This window comes from Papaver somniferum, chromosome 1, assembly GCF_003573695.1.
Source record: "Papaver somniferum cultivar HN1 chromosome 1, ASM357369v1, whole genome shotgun sequence".
Taxonomy (NCBI): domain Eukaryota; kingdom Viridiplantae; phylum Streptophyta; class Magnoliopsida; order Ranunculales; family Papaveraceae; genus Papaver; species Papaver somniferum.
In genome coordinates, this window is record NC_039358.1 from 192,657,459 (window position 1) to 192,676,530 (window position 19,072).

General features: G+C 38.5%; 1 protein-coding gene across 1 annotated transcript; it reads left to right on the plus strand.

The window, feature by feature from the left end:
- Nucleotides 1-5,872: 5,872 nt before the first annotated feature.
- On the plus strand, nt 5,873-6,292 carry LOC113356297 (protein FAM50A-like). Its single transcript, XM_026599401.1, has one exon. The coding sequence runs from the start codon at nt 5,873-5,875 to the stop codon at nt 6,290-6,292; it is 420 nt and encodes a 139-aa protein (XP_026455186.1).
- Nucleotides 6,293-19,072: the final 12,780 nt, after the last annotated feature.

Sequence of the window (19,072 nt, forward strand, 5' to 3'; positions counted from 1 at the left end):
TCTTGTCTCATTACAAAAAAAAGTCAAAAAAAAAAAGACAAGAGAAAATTTTGTTAGGTTCATTATTAGTTTTATTATTTTGTTTCGTTTTCATTTTGTATTTGTTTTATTTTTCTTGTCTCAATTCAAAAAAAAAAGGAAAAAAAAAAGGAAAAAAAGAAAAGAAAAAGACAAGAAAAATTTGTTGTTTCATATTTTGGTTTGTTTTTGTAAATGGGAAAAAACGGCTCGCTGGTTTTTCAAGGAATTAAAGAGACGAGCGTGTTGTCGAGACTCCTCAACCGAGCAAACTGTTCAACCTCACACAGATGCACTGCAAAGGGAGCGCTTATATTCGAGAGATCAATCTGTAGGACTCCGGCCTAAACCAAGTCAATGGTCGTTCCAGAGTCAATTCGGTCGCAAAGAGGGAGATGGGTTGATCTGCAGGAGGGAAGCTGAGAATTGCGTGGGATCAATGATGATCAAGGATTGTGGATGTGTTGAAGGTTTCTGCAAGTTTTCTGTGAACTGATGAGTTCGAATAAGTTCTGGGAGATTGACGAATTCTTGAGAGTAAATGCTCGAGAAATTCTGTGTAGACGAATGTTGATGTCAATCACGGATTCAGAGATTTATTTGTATTGTCAGAATGGTAAAACCTTGATTCCTGTAAGTGTGAGGTTTCTTGAGTGAATGAGTGGGGAAGTGGGAAATCGTGGTAAAACCAGTTCCAGGTCGTGCGGAGACTTGGTTAACCGTTCACCCACTACTTTGCTAACTCCTTCAACCGTTTGCACGACTTACTCACATTACTCATCGTGGATGAATCCACATGCCGTAGGCCGCCAGACCAAAACCCTAATTGATATCCCTCCATGTGGCGTGATTGATGTCTCACGAATCGTGGAGCCTGCATGACAGACGTGTATTTAATTAGTCAGTTTTTGACTGTTTAGACAATGAGTCTAGGTTTTGTTGAATCGAGCATGAGTGATCGAATGCTCAATGGAACATGTTAGACGAATATTGTAAATTCGAGCAACTGGGAAAGTATTTGCTCGACGAATTACTGATATTGATAGTTGGACCAATATTCGAGCAATTGAGCAAGTATTGCTCAATTCGACGAATTACTGAATATTAATAGTTGGGCAATTGAGCAAGTATCGCTCAATTCGACGAATTAATGAATATTGATCTATCAATATTCGATCAACTAAGCAAATATTGCTCAATTCCACGAATTACTGATAAATTACTGGATATTGATAGTTGTATCAATATTCGAGCAACTGAGCAAGTATTGCTCAATTCGACGAATTATTTGTTGGAGTCGTGGCCCAATAAAATATTAATTAAAATATTGGTAGACTACATAATATTATATAATTAATCTAGAATTTGATTGTTGGATCAACATAAATTTATTAGTGTTTGAACTTGCTCATAAAGATGAATTCGTGAAGCGTTTGTTCGAAACCCTAATTTTTGATCAATCGTTCGTCAATTGATGAATTGCTGAAACCAGTTCATGAGTGATAGAGGGACCGAACATATGGGATGATGGACATCGATGTGGTGTCCAAGTGCTCAAGTGAGCGTGCGCCAGGGTCCTGAGTTGACCAGTTGTTGAAAGAATGATGATTAAATGCCAGTTTCATCATTTATTGAAATAGTGCTCGATTGAGCATTAGGTGATAGAACCTAATTATGAAAAAGTGAGGGATCAACCAAGAGGACACAAAACCGACCCTTGGGGGTCGTGGGACCAGTATATTGATAGTTGGGCAATTGAGAAAGTATCGCTCAATTCGACGAATTACTGAATATTGATAGACCAATATTCGAGCAACTGAGCAAATATTGCTTAATTTGACGAATTACTGATAAATTACTGAATATTGATAGTTGTATCAATATTCGAGCAACTGAGCAAGTATTGCTCAATTTGATGAATTATTTATTGGTGTCGTGGCCCAATAAAATATTAATTAAAATATTGGTAGAATACCGAATATTATATAATTAATCTAGATGTTTATTGTTGGATCAAAATAAATGTATTAGTGTTTTACCTTGCTCAGGATGATGAATTCGTGAAGCGTTTGTTCGAAACCCTAACTTTTGATCAATCTTTCGTCAACTGATGAATTGCTGAAAACAGTTCATGAGTGATAGAAGGACCCACCATATGGGATGATGGATATCCATGTGGTTTCCTAGTGTTCAAGTGAGTGTGCGCCAGGGTCTTCAGTTGACCAGTTGGTGAAAGAATGATGATTAAATGCCAGTTTCATCATTTATTGAAATAGTGCTCGATTGAGCATTAGGTGATAAACCTAATTATGGAAAAGTGAGGGATCGACCAAGAGGACATAAAACCGGCCCTTGGTGGTTGTGGGACCAGCAAATGGTCGTTTGAGAAAATTCTAAGTCGGTTGGAAAGAGGTTGGACCCAATATGAGCAATTGAGCAAATTAGGTCAAAATTATGAAAAAGTGTGGGACCAGCTCCTTGCAAGCCTTAGGCCATCCTTGGTCGGTCAAGGAAGCATGCCCGTGTCACCATAATGTCCATGTCTCAGTCTTGAGAGTTTCGGCATTTTCTGATGTGCGTTTGAGCAATATCTCGGATTTTCAGAAGAGTTCGATCTTTGAAAATTCTTGATTTTGCTCGAATGAGCAAGTAGAACTTTGCTCGTTTGATCAAAATTCAGAAAATATTAAAATAATGATATTTTAATATTTGGGGTGAGTAGCCTAGTCGGTCATGTGATCATTTGACTTTGTGGCTTTTTCATGGTTTGAGCAATATTTGAGAAAATATGAGGAAACCATGATTTTTGCTTAAACTGAAGAGTTTCATGAGATGAGAGAAATAATAATTATGAAAAATTAGGGATTATAAGGTGTGGAATCGGCCATGGCTAGGGCATGGCCGGCTGGCCAAGTAGCCCGGTCCCACAACACCTTTCCCTATTTTATATTATTATTTTTCATGAAACTATGAAACTATGGAGAAACCATGAGTTTTGTTGAAAAGGGGAAGTTTCATGAGATTAGGGAAATAATAATTATGAAAGGACAAGGGATTGCAAGGTGTGGGACCGGTCACAGCCAGGGCATGGCCGGCCGGCTAGGTTGCCCAGTCCCGCGACACCTTTCCCTATTTTATATTATTTTTTCTCATGAAACCATGAAAATATGGAGAAACCGTGAGTTTTGCTCAAACAAGGAAAGTTGCTAGAATGAAGGAGTTTTCATGAGTTCATGAAAATAACAAAAATAAAGAAAAATAATGGAAGAGGCATGGGACCAGCCACGGCCGAGTCGGTGAGCCCGGCCCATGGGCGCCTCTTTATTATTTTAATGTTATTATTTTCTCTCTCCTATTTTGTGTAGGATTCCTCGTTTGTCCATATTTTCGAATGCTCGTTCATGCATCATTGTTGAGTACACTTGCACCATTTTATGGGGCTTACTCAGTGATATTCCAGATGCCCAATTGTTGAGTATTTATTACTAATTTATGAAATTCAGTGGAGAATGATTCATGAAACTGAGTAATAAAAATGAGTAGTTGTTTATTATCAATCCATAGGATCAGTCGTGAATTCGACCATGGATTCGGAATAATAAAATGAGCATTACCATCCTAGGGGATCGTGGATTCGACCATAAAATCAGAGTAATTAACTATTACCATTCCATGAGATTAGCCGTGGATTCGATCATGAAATCGGAGTAATGAGATTATCTATTACCATTCCATGAGATCAATGTGGATCCGATCATGAAATCGGAGTAATGAGATAAAATAGATTATCTTCTAGGAATTCAATAGTGAATGTCACGATAGAATTAATCTATTGCAGAAGGGATATTAGCCAGTTAAAGCGTCATACCCATTTTGAAGGTGCATAGTCAGGAAACAACGAGTGTTGCCGAAGTCATGAAGACGTTAATGCTCTCAATCTTACGGAGAACTGTCTGGATCTATACACGGTCTCTCTACATAGTCAGGGAACAGTGAGTATCACCGACGTCCTGAAGGCGTTATTGCTCTCAATCTTACGGAGAACCGCCCAATCGTTCTTCTATATTGAGGTGGGTCTCTCTCATGTGGTCAGGGAACAATAGGTATCACCGACGTCCTGAAGGTGTTAAGTCCGCAATCATACGGAGAACCGCCCAATTATGTTATTCTACATAGGTCATGATGAAATGCGGGGTGTCGAACGCTCAGCTAGTGGAGGCCTTTCGAGAAACATATTCATCATGGCTCTTAAAATATGAATCGTCACATGCCTGAAGCCGTGTCAGAAACATGCAGTATCATGTTTTACGACTTTGACCTTTGTTGAAAATCTACCATCAACATTAAGTCCCCTACTTAGTGAGGGACAATCATGTTCCGCAGTAAGCATTAGATGGTGATTTTTGGTCGACGAGATCAGTGGTTGAACTCAGTTGTACAAAGGTATATTCAGAATCCTCGATTTGCTCCAATGGTGTCATGTACAAGCAAATGTCTAGGTGAAGATCGTGATAGTATGATAGAGTGTCATCCCGTGAACACGGAGAGATGAGGCAGTGCTGATTTGGTCGGTTAAAAGTCCGCTTTTGGTCGGTTAAAAGTCCGGTTTTGGTCGGTTTAGCGTTCGCGGGCCCAAGCCCAAAAAAGGAAACCCATGTTTTATTAGGTTTTGGAAATAAAATTGATATAAAAGGTAAGTAACCTTAAAATTTTTTATTTATTTTTGATTTGATCGACCAGTCACTCCCACGTCCGAGCAGCAGGAGGAGAAAATTTCACGCCGGGAAGACAGTCGTTGGCGACAACCTGCCGGCCAAATTCCGGCCGACACCGACAGGTACGCCCAGATTTTTCTTTTTTTTTTTGCTGTAAGTTCATGAGTTTTCCATGAGTTGTTCAAAACAAAATTTTATGTATGTATGCACGTGTAGGTTTCATGAAGAAATTAGTTTAAGAAACAAGCAATAATCCCTAACATGAAAAAGATACATGAATCCTTGAATAGACATGATTTAGTTGAAGTAGATAAGATTTTGTTTATGAAGTTTTATGAAAATCCAAATTTGTTTTCAAAGCATGATCTTTCACACAAATACCTTTAGGAATCGTATACTCGTTTGTAGTAGAAGTAATAAATAATGATCCTTAGAGTTAGAGGAATTTTTGAAAAGACCTGTAGTCCGTGATAAAACTTCGTTTATGAATTCTCTAAATTTTACTTGGAATATGTAGACCTTTACAAAAATAGAAAAGTCCCTCGTTTCATAGACGAATGCTCGTTTGAGCAAAAAGTTTTTTTTTTTTTAAATTACGTGACTTATTCACGTTTTGTTTTATTTTATTTATTTTTTAAAAAAACAAAATCAAATTTTGATTTATGAAAATTGTTGAAAGAAAACAATAATTTTATGAGTTCGTAGTGCATATATGAGTTTGGCGATTTTATAGTGCTCGTACACGTAAAAAATCAGTGAACATTCACATGGAAGGTTATATGAATCATTCATGGTTTTATGAAAAGTAGGGTGTTTGACTTTGAATTTTTTGCTCGTCTTTGCAGGTTTGAATAAACGAGCAAGTTTTCAGAGTTTTACGTTGTTATCACTAAGTTCGTGAAACGTAAATAATAGGTAAGAGTTGAGGATTACCATTTTTGTTGTGAATTCGATATTAACATATCTGTAACTGTGCGCTTCTGGTTCCAGATAATGGTGACTTCCATCAGCAGTGATTATGATTATTCCTCTAGCTCTTCTGACGAGGATTCCAAAGTTCCAGAGACGAAGATTTCTGCAGCAGAATCTCGTGCCAAGATGGACCAATCATTGAAGAAAGCTAATGAAGCCATAACGACATGTCTCTTGATCAACTGAAGACTGCCTGTGATACATTCTCGAAGAGGATAGCCGAGAATGAGACAGTAGATCGGTACCGGGAGAAGAGGCTTCAGATTCAGCGCAGACAGTTAACTGCCGAGGAGAAGCTTCGCTCTCGTCCTGATGGTGTAGCTTCGGATTCATACGCTGAAGAAGAAGAACCCGTATGGGAGCCAAGGGAACGCAAAATTAAGCCACACCGGCTTACCAGGGATATTGAACGATTAGTTGAGGCTGATCTTGAAGCTGAACGCAAAAAAGAAGAGTATTGGGATGCAATGTACATCGATTCTGATGAGAGAGATGACTTTGGTGACGATTCTAACAGTGATTCTGAGGAAGAGCTTGAAGAGGATTCCACGAAAGACGATGATGGTGATGACGAGTCCGACGATTAGTCGTGAATCTTCAGAGATTATTTACTTTCTGTTGAAGTTGGCATTATCTCCTTATTTGATTAGTTTGACCGTAGAGATATTTGGAGATTATTATTTATTTATTTGTTGAACAATCCCTTATCACATCCTCTATCCAGTTCTCTTCATGCCTTCAATTGAACGAATCCATATCCTCGTGTATGAAAATTAGTCGTGATCTTCGAAAGTATGACTGTACGAGCAAACTAAGGAAACATGATTTTCACAAAACCTGTTCTTAGTCAAAGTATCGACTAGTTGAACTGTTAGTCCCCAGTGTTTTCGCTCTTCTATTTTATCACATAATCCCATTTGAGATCCTCTCAGTAGAAAACACAACTGATTTGACCATTCGTAGAAGATAAATATCCATCGTCTTAAGTTTCGACTTCGAAAACTTAGGGTTTCATACTTATACAACACATCTTATTCGGCTGTACATTATCATAAGAAATTTTGATCATAATCATACCTCTCATCATCATGTCTGGTAGCAGTGCTTCTTCTCGAAATGAATCCTTGGCGAAGCACGAAGTTGGGACGTCCATCTTGGTAGGTAACATGCTTTCCTTATTTCCATGTAATCATAAAGTTTAATCAGAGAAAGTGATTTATTGCAGGACAATCACGGGAATCAACTCTGTTCAAGATCTAAGCGGACTGTTAGAGCTCCCGCTTGTTATAAGCTTGCTCGTGCTGAAGCTGGGACATCGGTAAGTCCCTGACCGAAACTTCCCTCTGATCGATTGTTTTATATAAATTTTCTGAAGTTAAATATTTCATCGTTCCAGGTTAACGTTCATGTTGTTGTCGAAGCTAGGAAGAAGAAAGATGGGAAGTCCGTGGTGATTGCAGCTGATGATGATGGTGCAAACCGTGAGAAATCAGAGGATTCTGTAGCCGCCGATTCCAGGATTTCTGTTCGTAAGTATCCAGCAGCCGGACTCCCGTTCGATACTCCCATGGCTAATGTTTGCCCAAACAATCAAATGGTTGGTGGTTTCATCGTCCCTAAATGTTATGCATCTCTTTACACCAAGATATGGAAGAGGTACGGGCATATTGCTACCACCGAAGTATGGAGAGTGAAAAAGCGGGAGTCTAACAACACCACCCAATATTTCGATTAGCAATCTGTATGGACCAACTCCGAAACACTTTCTAGAGAATCAACTAGACAGTCATACTCAATCTAGGTGAAAGTATCTCAAGGAGTTAATATCTCTCTTCTTGTTTTGATTCACTCAATCTAATAGAAATCAGCGAGTCTATAATCAAACACAAGGAATAACTTGGACAGTACCAAATACCAATGTCCAAGGATCAATCAATATTATTCAACAACCAAAGGTCGTATTTCTAATTGATTGATTCAAATGCACAACCTGTATTATTTCAATTATATAAACAAATATAACGCGGAAATAGAAATAACACAGACACCAGAATTTTGTTAACGAGGAAACCGCAAATGCAGAAAAACCCCGGGACCTAGTCCAGATTGAATACACACTGTATTAAGCCGCTACAGACATTAGCCTACTCCAAGCTAACTTCGGACTGAACTATAACTGAACCCCAATCAGTATCCCACTGATCCAAGGTACATTTGTACTCCCTATGCCTCTGATCCCAGCAGGATACTGCGCACTTGATTCCCTTAGCCGATATCACCCACAACTAAGAGTTGCTACGACCTAAAATCGCAGGCTTTAACAATAAACAAATCTGTCTCACACAGACAAGTCTATCAAAGGATCAATCTATCTCCCACAGAAAAACCCTAAAAGTTTTTGTTTTGTCTTTTGATAATAATCAAGGTGAACAGGAACCAATTGATAATCTGGTCTTATATTCCTGAAGAACGACCTAGATTAATCAATCACCTCACAACAATCTTAATCGTATGGTAACGAAACAAGATGTCGTGGAATCACAAACGATGAGACGAAGGTGTTTGTGATTACTTTTTATATCTTGCCTATCGGAGAACTCTCACGATCTCTAGCCAATCAATATGATTGTACTACTACGATAGAAGATGCAAGATCAGATCACACAACTACGATAAAAGTAGTATCGGTCTGGCTTCACAATTCCAATGAAGTCTTTAAGTCGTTAACCTGGTTTTAGAAGAAGAAAACCAAAGGTTAAAGGAGATTCGACTCTAGCAGAGAAACTAGTATCACACGGACGTGTGTGGATTAGTTTTCTCAATGCTAAATGTCTCCTTTATATAGTCTTCAAATCAGGGTTTTTCCTTAGTTACAAAGCAATCAATATTCATCATTAGATGAAAACCTGATTTTCAAGCTAATATTTCTCAACCGTTAGATCGAAAATTTATCTTTCCATATACAAATGACTGTACGCTTCTAGGTTTGTTAACCGCACCCAAACGTGTACATTGTTGGTTCAATAATAGTCTACCTAAAGAGGTTAACCATATGAGCATTTCATACCAACCATGTTCTTCTTCACCATAACTAGTTCAATTGACACAAATGAACTAGTTAAGAGAGTTGTTCAATTGCAAGGAAATCTTATGTAACTATACAAGACACAATTGAAGCAAAGATGATTTGATTCACTCGAATCAGTTCATGAAATTTAATAGCCACGGTTTGCAAATGCATTCCTTAGTCTTTTAAGATTAAGTTCAGAAATCATCTTTAGATATATAGCCTTCTCAAGTTCGCAGAGTAGGTTCGCGGACTTAAGACACCGGATAGAGTTTACAAACTCCAACAGAAATTCTCGGGTTCGAGAACTACGCCGGTTCGCGGACTGGGTTCGCGGACTTGGCTCACGCAAGTAGTTTGTCAACTCTAGCAGAAATTCTCGGGTTTGAGAACTTCGGCAGTTCGCGGACTGAGTTCGCGTACTTGGCACTTGCCCTTCCGGTTCTCTTGATCAACAAAGTTCGAAAACTTCGGTTCAAGGAATCCATTGGTTATGTAATCTAAACTCTCATCCCAATCATTGAAACATTCTTAGAGGACGTTATATAAGTGCTACACTATTTGTCGTTAAAGCAATTTTCAAAGTGATTGAAACATTCATGACTTTCGTCACTAGGTAAAGATAAACTTGGTCGAAGCGAAAAGCTTACCAACACATATTTCGAGATATAAATAGGCGAGGTATACTCGGCTCGAAATACCAAATGTATATGATCTAGTCTATATATATAGCATACGACTTTTGTCTCAAAGAGTAGGAGATAGAATAAATAGACTTTCGAGTGACAGATAAGTTCAAGTCTCCACATACCTTTTTGTCGAGAAGTTCCACCGATTCCTTGAGTAGATCTTCTACTTGTATGATGAATCTCCATGAATTCCTTGAGATCAACTACACTTACTATCCTAGTCCGAGACTTAGCTATAAGAGACTAGAAATCAAGACTTATAGTTTTGATTACTAACATTGACAAACATGCTTGAGATAGCAACGCATGCGAGTTTGACCGAGAAGTGCTCTAACAATCTCCCCCTTTGTCAATTTTAGTGACAAAACTATCAATACATATGGAATACAAAAACGGTAATGAAACTTTAGTAGCTCCTATTCCACATGTCTAATCTTCAACATTCCTCGAAATCTTCGTCACTTCCAAGTACTCCAATGATCAAAAAGGTTGTAAGTTTAGTATCACCGTTATTGAAGATCCGTAGCTATAACAATGAGAAAGCATCAGTCTCGATCATTGTTATACAGTGTCATAGTATTATTATACAGTGTCAAAATCCAATTGTATCACAACTTAAACAATAATACGATGGTGATATGTATTACTCCCCCTTGGTCAATACTCCATCTCACATGAAAACCACTCCCCCTTACACAATGATCCGAAAACCATATGTATTTGTAGTGTGAACTACATATTAATTCTCCCCCTTTTTGTCAATAAAATTGGCAAAGGTACAAGAACGGGATCATAATGAAATTTCCTTAAGAGACATTTCATGACTGAGAGAAAGAAACACATATCATCTTATTTAGATGCAATCATATAGCCGAAGCTAACAACATTCATCAAGGAGTTTAAAGATACAAGATAACCCCTCTAAAATTCCACAGCCGCACACCCCTCAAGATATGACCATTAAGCACAAGTTCAAAAGAACTCTCCCCAATTTGATGTCATTCCCAAGGGAACAACAACGAGCGACCTTAATTTCAAGAGAAACGAAGGATTTTATTGGACACCAAAACCATGAGAATGATTTTTATATCAAACACTCAATTAAATTATTCATAAGTAAACCCATGAATAATCTAATCGAAATACATAATCAAATTAACCACAAAAGTGATCAATTTAATTTATTGTGCTAAACATAAGTAAACTTACGGAGCAACGACTAAGTTAATCATACAAGAGAGTGATTGGCTTAATCGTTCATGTACTCAACACAAGAGAACTTGTAACTAAATAACCAAGAAGATGATTAATTTAGTTCTAAATGCTCAACATAACGTACCTTACGGAACAACCAACAAAGCTAATCAAGAATAATCAAATTAGTTGTATCGTGCTCAACATAAGAAACATCACGGAGCCTTACGGTAATACGAAAATATGGATCAATAAAGATCTATATCGTGGAATACACAAGGATTCATTCTTTTGCACAAGCATATACAATAGCAATAATCCATGGATACAAAAGATTTTAACCTATCTTCCGTCAGGGTTGAAAATATAGGCTTAAATTTTGTATATGTCAAAAGTCTGTTCATTCTTAAACCAATAAACGAATACCAATCATGAACGACTTTACTTTTGACAAAATATGGGACAACAAAGTTCACGGACGTAAACACAAATATCCCATAACAAGTTGCAATATAATAAAATCAAAAATATTGCAAAACATCATCCTCCAAATAGTTTTAGAATTTTAAACCAAAAAACCTAAAAACAAGAAGATGAAAATAATAGCTATGTGTAGTCACAATCATCGCTATTCAAAGCACTAGTTATTCTTCCAACTAAACTAAAAGGAAGACTTACTAGGCAACTAAACTCAGTTTTCTTTGATGATTTCATACCTCTGAAATGGTCCATCGAAATAGGAATCACTGATATCCTTGATCCTGTTGACCGTAGAGACACCATGTTCATAAGTTAGAACGTTAGTTTTTCGATCAACAATGCGAGCATAATGACGAGCCTTTGCGCAGTCAAGGATAACTTTCTTCTGATTTCTGATCAAGATATTCTGAGTACCAAGGATTTTTGTTTGTCCATCAATGAGTTGGTTTATCTGCAGTTGAAAGTTAGCAAGTTCTCTCTTAACTTCATTCTGAACGAGAATTAGATCCTTGACGGATTCTCCAATCCAAGAGTTATACTCTTTCCTTTCAAGCATCTTCTTCATGATGAACTCTTGAGCAGAATCACATCCTTTGAGATCATCCTCCATGTTAGGGTTAACTTCTTCTTTTGGAACAGTTTTCATCGAGTTAATGAACACCTATAAGAATTATATATGTTCAAGTATACACCCTATATAGAAACCCTAGAGTTCCTTGAGGAGATATGGACGTTCGTGGGCCGACCGAAATGCCAAAGTAACTAAACCCAATTCGGAAAACTGCATACTGTGTTCTTTTCAAGGATCCTTTGTCTCTAAAGAGTCATAAGAAAGAAATACAAAAAATATCAAACATACAAACCGAAAGAAAATCAATGAACATACTTGAGCATCTCTCAGACATCATCCTTGTATCTCTCAAGTTAGATACAAGAATGGAAATTTTCTACTAGGTAGTAGAGGGAGACATAGTCTCACCAAAGGTTCTGAGAGAATAGTTGTGATTTCCTCCAGTATATCTGTTTTCAGCATTTCTTAACTTTTCACGGTAGTCTTCAGATTTAGAGAACTGTCTCACAACCCTTTCTGGAAGCACAGGAGAGGAATCTTTCTGATTACAAAGTCTAGGATCTCTAGAGATTGGTTCTAGGGGATCTTCGAAAACGGGTCTCCATACTCTAGACTTAGATTTACCAGAGTTATTCTTATAAACACATGACATGCTTTCATGGGTAGCACAAGCAATTTTACCACTAGAATGCAACCCAGTCCTGTAATGACTTCTAGGAAGAAGATCATTTTTATAAGAAGTCTGATTCCTTGTGAAGAGGTTCACTGCTGTAGTCGTCTGAATATTTACTCCATTAATAGTGCAAAGAAGCAAATTGCGAAGTCTAGAAATTTGTTTCTCCATGGCAAAACAATGGACAACATAATGATTTCTTTTTCCACAAAAAGTACAGGTTCGTGGAGAAGACGCAACAGTTGGTATTTGTTTTAACTTTTCAGCCCTGTGAGAAGACTTTAAGTTATATAAACTTTTCTCGACATAATCTTCTCTTGGAGGATATTTCTTCATGTACTGTATGTCAAGAGGAACAGTTGAAACAGAAGAAATTTTCCTTAAGACAGAGTTTTCCTTTTCCAAGGTCATACATTGTTCATGGGCTAGTGAAAGTGATGCATCTAGCTTTTCTTTCTCAACACGATGTCTGTCAAGATCAGATGAATGTGTCTTGATCAAAAAAATTTCTCTAATTGAGCCTTCTTTGATCAGCTTTTCAAGATCACCAATCTTTTCATGCTGTAGATTATTCTCTTGAAGAAGTTTCTCAATATCCTTAGAGAATGACTCTATGATGTTATAGAGTACATGTTCACGATCAATAGACTTTTCAAATTCATCAATGAGTTATTCATCATTCTGAAGATCAACAAACTCATCAGAATTTTTTGCAATTCTGGTGAGCTCCATTTCAGCTTTTGCCATTGTGTCCAATGTCTCATTGGAGGAAGAGTGGCCAACACAAGATGGGACAATCTTCCTACCTCGGGATTCGGAAGAATCAACTAAGGAGTAATCCTTTGAGGTATTTCCGAGATACTTGACAGAGTTGAAAGCTTCAGGAGGCATTTTGGTATACGTACGAGATTTTTTCCTCAGACTCAGATTGCTACAAACACAGACTTGTAAAAGTCTTGAACGTGTTTGCCTTCTTTGATACCAATTGAAAAAGCGGGAGTCTAACAACACCACCCAATATTTCGATTAGAAATCTGTATGGACTAACTCCGAAACACTTTCTAGAGAATCAACTAGACAGTCAGACTCAATCTAGGTAAAATTATTTCAAGGAGTTAATATCTCTCTTCTTGTTTTGATTCACTCAAGCTAATAGAAATCAGCGAGTCTATAATCAAACACAAGGAATAACTTGGACGGTACCAAAGACCAATGTCCAAGGATCAATCAATATTAATCAACAACCAAAGGTCGGATTTCCAATTGATTGATTCAAACGCACAACATGTATTATTTCAATTATATAAACAAATATAATGCGGAAATAGAAATAACACAGACACCAGAATTTTGTTAACGAGGAAACCACAAATGCAGAAAAACCCCGGGACCTAGTCCAGATTGAATACACACTGTATTAAGCCGCTACAGACACTAGCCTACTCCAAGCTAACTTCGGACTGAACTATAATTGAACCCCAATCAGTCTCCCACTGATCCAAGGTACATTTGTACTCCCTACGCCTCTGATCCCAGCAGGATACTGCGCACTTGATTCCCTTAGACGATATCACCCACAACTAAGAGTTGCTACGACCTAAAATCGCAGGCTTTAACAATAAACAAATCTTTCTCACACAGACAAGTCTATCAAAGGATCAATCTATCTCCCACAGAAAAACCCTAAAAGTTTTTGTTTTGTCTTTTGATAATAATCAAGGTGAACAGGAACCAATTGATAATCCAGTCTTATATTCCAGAAGAACAGCCTAGATTAATCAATCACCTCACAACAATCTTAATCGTATGGTAACGAAATAAGATGTCGTGAAATCACAAACGATGAGACGAAGGTGTTTGTGATTACTTTTTATATCTTTCCTATCGGAGAACTCTCATGATCTCTAGCCAATCAATATGATTGTACTATTACGATAGAAGATGCAAGATCAGATCACACAACTACGATAAAATTAGTATCGGTCTGGCTTCACAATCCCAATGAAGTCTTTAAGTCGTTAACCTGGTTTTAGAAGAAGAAAACCAAAGGTTAAAGGAGAATCGACTCTAGCAGAGAAACTAGTATCACACAGACGTGTGGGGATTAGTTTTCTCAATGCTAAATGTCTCCTTTATATAGTCTTCAAATCAGGGTTTTGCGTTAGTTACAAAGCAATCAATATTCACCGTTAGATGAAAACCTGATTTAGATTCAAGCTAATATTTCTCAACCATTAGATCGAAAATTAGCTTGTCATACACAAATGATTGTACGCTTCTAGGTTTGTTAACCGCACCCAAACATGTACATTGTTGATTCAACAATAGTCTACCCAAAGAGGTTAACCAGATGAGTGTTTCATACCAACCATGTTCTTCTTCACAATAACTAGTTCAATGACTCAAATAAACTAGTTAAGAGAGTTGTTCAATTGCAAGGAAATCTTATGTAACTACACAAGACACAATTGAAGCAAAGATGATTTGATTCACTCGAATCGGTTCATGAACTTTAATATCCACGGTTTTCAAATGCATTCCTTAGTCTTTTAAGATTAAGTTCAGAAATCATCTTTAGATATATAAGCTTCTCAAGTTCGCACACTAGGTTCGCAGACTTAAGACACCGGATAGAGTTTACAAACTCCAACAGAAATTCTCGGGTTCTAGAACTACGCCGATTCGCGTACTGGGTTCGCGGACTTGGTTCACGCAAGTAGTTTGTCAACTCCAGCAGAAATTCTCGGGTTTGAGAACTTCGGCAGTTCGCGGACTTGGCACTTGCCATACTTCCGGTTCTCTTGATCAACAAAGTTCGAAAAATTTGGCTCCAGGAATCCATTGGTTATGTAATCTAAACTCTAATTCCAATCATTTAAACATTCTTAGAGGACGTTATATAGTTGTTACACTATTTATCGTCAAAGCAATTTTCAAAGTGATTGAAACATTCATGAATTTTGTCACTAGGTAAAGATAAACTTGGTCGAAGCGAAAAACTTACCAACACATATTTCGAGATATAGATAGACGAGGTATACTCGGCTTGAAATACCAAATGTGTATGATCTAGTTTATATATATAGCATACGACTTTTGTCTGAAAGAGTAGGATATAGAATAGATAGACTTTTCAGTGACAGATAAGTTCAAGTATCCACATACCTTTTTGTCGAGAAGTTCCACCGGTTCCTTGAGTAGATCTTCTACTTGTATGATGAATCGCCATGAAGTCATTGAGCTCAACTACACTTACTATCCTAGTCCGAGACTTAGCTATAAGAGACTAGAAATCAAGACTTATAGTTTTGATCACTAACATTTACAAACATGCTTGAGATAGCAACGCATGCGAGTTTGACCGAGCAGTGCTCTAACAGATAGGTTTCCACCAACTCTATTAACCACAACTGCTGGATTATTGTCATTTTATTGTATTCCTTAGAAACCCTTTGTTTGTAGGTTTCTACATATTTCTCCACCTTGACCCTTCTTGAATCGAGCATGTCCAATTCAACAATCCTTGAATTAGACACTTCAGCTTCATCCCACTGCACTCTACTGGCCGCTGCAATCCTTGCAGTAGGAATCTTGATTTCAGCTGGGAGAATGGCATCAGCTCCATAGACGAGAGAATACGGTGAAGTCCCAATTGATCTTCTTGGTGTAGTGCGGTAGGCCCACAAAGGCATCGGAAATTCTTCATGCCACGTTCGTGGATTGTCATGAACTATTCGGCTAAGAATCCGGATCAAGGTTTTGTTGGTGCTCTTCGCTTGTACGTTTTCTTGGGGATAGTATGGTGTGGAGAAAATCTATTTGATTCCGTATTCATCGAGCAATTCTGCAACATGTTTGTTGGAAAAATGAGTTCCATTATCCGTGATGATATGCTTAGGAACGCCGAATCTACATATGACGTGCTCTTTGATGAAATCTGCAATTGTGACTCCAGTGGTGCTTCGAAGAGGAATAGCGTCGACCCATTTGGTGAAGTACTCTGTTGATGTATTCATGCTGCTTCGAAGATGCTGGATTGATTTTTCCAATGATATCTAGTCCCCAGCTATAGAAGGGTCATGGACTGCTCATAGAATATAATGGAAGACAAGGCGTGTGAATGAGGTTACCATGAACTTGGAATTGGTGACATCTCTGAACATAGGCAGCTGCATCGTCTTCCATGGTTGGCCAATTGTATTTCTCATGAATTTGGAGAAATAATTTCTTCTTTCCTTGGTGTTCTCCTTCGTGCACATATTTCAAGATTGTAGGAATTTCGTGTTCAACCAAGCATCTCAAGAGGTACCCGCCAAAGCTTTTGCGATACAAAAATCCCTTCCGAATAGACAAAACGCTTGGCTCTCTGAACGAGTTTGATCGCCCCTTTCTTCTCTGATAGAAAATCTTTGTCACGAAGATACTTTATGTAAAGTTCTCTCCAGTCCCCAGTGTGATGGATTGTTAGAACTTCTAAATGATGAGGTGGTGTCTGGCGATTGGGACCGGACCCTTGTAGCATCCTTGACTGAGCCTCCATGGAGGTCCAATAGTATTCGAGTCTTTGAAGCCTTCTATAAAGTGTGACTACCAGGGTTTGTCCGCATATTTCCTCGTGTATGTGTTTGAGTTGTTCGCTTGCTTCCTCATCTCCAAGGCATCGTGACAAGGATCAGTCGGGATTGCGATAATACAATGCTCCATGCAGCAGAAAGAAGTTCTTTACTTCCTTGAGGCTGATTTTCCCTTCTGTAAGAGAACTGCTCAATTTATGAATTATGGCTGCCCGCCAGTCGCTCGATTGAGCATCTTCAACTTGAGTGAGCTAGGTGGAAGATACAGAACGTCTTTGCACAGTGATGGATTTATCTGACCCTTCAAACTGCAGCTTAGATTCAAGAGTCGCTAAACAGTCAGCGTGTTGGTTGTTGGAGCGTCCAGTATGCACAATTGTCGCATCATAGAAATGAGCTAATAGTCTTTGTGCTTCGGCTCTGAATGGAGCGAGTGTTACTTCTTTGAGAGAGTACACACCATTCATTTGATTGACCAACAACTTTGAGTCTCCTCTTATCTCCAGATGCATTGCTCCTGCTTGCTTGGCCAAAGATAACTCCAGGAGGAAAGCTTCATATTCTGCCGAATTGTTGGTGCAATAGAAATCCAGCTTGAATGAATATGAGAATACTTCACCGATGAAGATACTAGTACAATGTATGCACCGCCAGTATCATTTCTCGGAGTGGCGGATCCATCAAAGTACGATAGCCATGTTTCCTCCTGAATGATTGAGATCTCTGGAAATTCACCGTGCACTTCTTCATGTACCATCGTGATGTCTTCTACCGGGAAAGCGGCAAGTAGATCTGCAACTGCTTGTCCCTTGATTGCTCGAGGCGGAACACATGATATATCAAACTCTGACATCTGAAGTAGCCATTTTTCCGGTCTCCTAATCAGTGCAGGCTTCGACAGTAAGAATTTTATGGGATCGTCTTTGGCCACCAGCACAACTCTGTTTGATAGTAGATAATGCCTGAACTTCTGTATCGCATGAACCAATGCCAGACACACTCTTTCATATTTTGGGTATCGTAGTTGAGCATCCCTCATGGTACGACTGAAGTAGTAGATTGGGCGCTCGATGCCTTCTTCATCTTCCTGAGCGAGAAGTGCTCCGATAGCGACGTCACTGGATGCTGTGCAAAGTATTAATGGTCGTCCTTTTACTGGAGATTTCATGACAGCAGGTGATAATTATATTTCCTGTATTTTCTGAAATGCCTCCTGTTGAATGGCCGTCCATGTAAAACTTGTTCATTTCTTCAGCAGAGGAGTGAACAAAGAGATGAGTTGAGCCAACCTAGGAATGAAACGCCGAATATGATTTACCTTGCCCATAAAACTCTGAAGTTCTTTCACGGTGCGTGGAAGAGGCATAGTAGTAATGGATTTTATCTTGTATGGATCGACCTTGATTCCTTCTGCAGTGACCAGGAATCCTCGAAACTTTCCGGAGGATACACCAAAAGCACACTTCAGGGGATTCATCTTTAACTTATACTCTCTGCATCTTTCAAAAACCTGTCTCAGAATTTCCAGGTGAGATGCTCGAGTTTTCGATTTCACCACCACATCATCGAATAATCTTCCACTTGCTTGTGCATCATGTCATGGAATATCGCGGTCATGGCTCGTTGATAAGTGGCTCCTGCATTCTTCAAGCCGAACGGCATCACTGTGTAATGAAAGTTTCCGATGGGAGTTCGAACCGCGGTCTTGTTAGCATCATGTTCGTACATCTTGATTTGGTTGTATCCGATGTAACTGTCCATGAATGAGAACATGTCATGACCACGGGTTGCATCAACAAGCATATCGATGTTGGGTAAAGGAAAATCATCCTTCGGGCAACATTTGTTGTTGTTAGTAATTTCTGGATCTCCACTTTGATTTGTTCCTCAACCTCGTGTCTGAACTGCCTGGGCGGTTGCTTGACAGGTTTGGATCCGATAGTGATGTGGAGACGATGAGTGACCAGTTTGTCATCTAGACCGGGCATCTCTTTGTAGGTCTAAGCGAATATATCTTGATACTCTTTCAACAGACCTACCAATCCTTCTCGTTCCTCAAATTAGAGAACAAAACTGATTAAAATCGGCCTTTGGTTTTCGTCCGTTCCAATGTTGATAG

Coding starts and splice junctions, on each gene's coding strand:
- LOC113356297 (XM_026599401.1), top strand. CDS start 5,873: ATGTCTCTTGATCAACTGAAGACTGCCTGTGATACATTCTCGAAGAGG.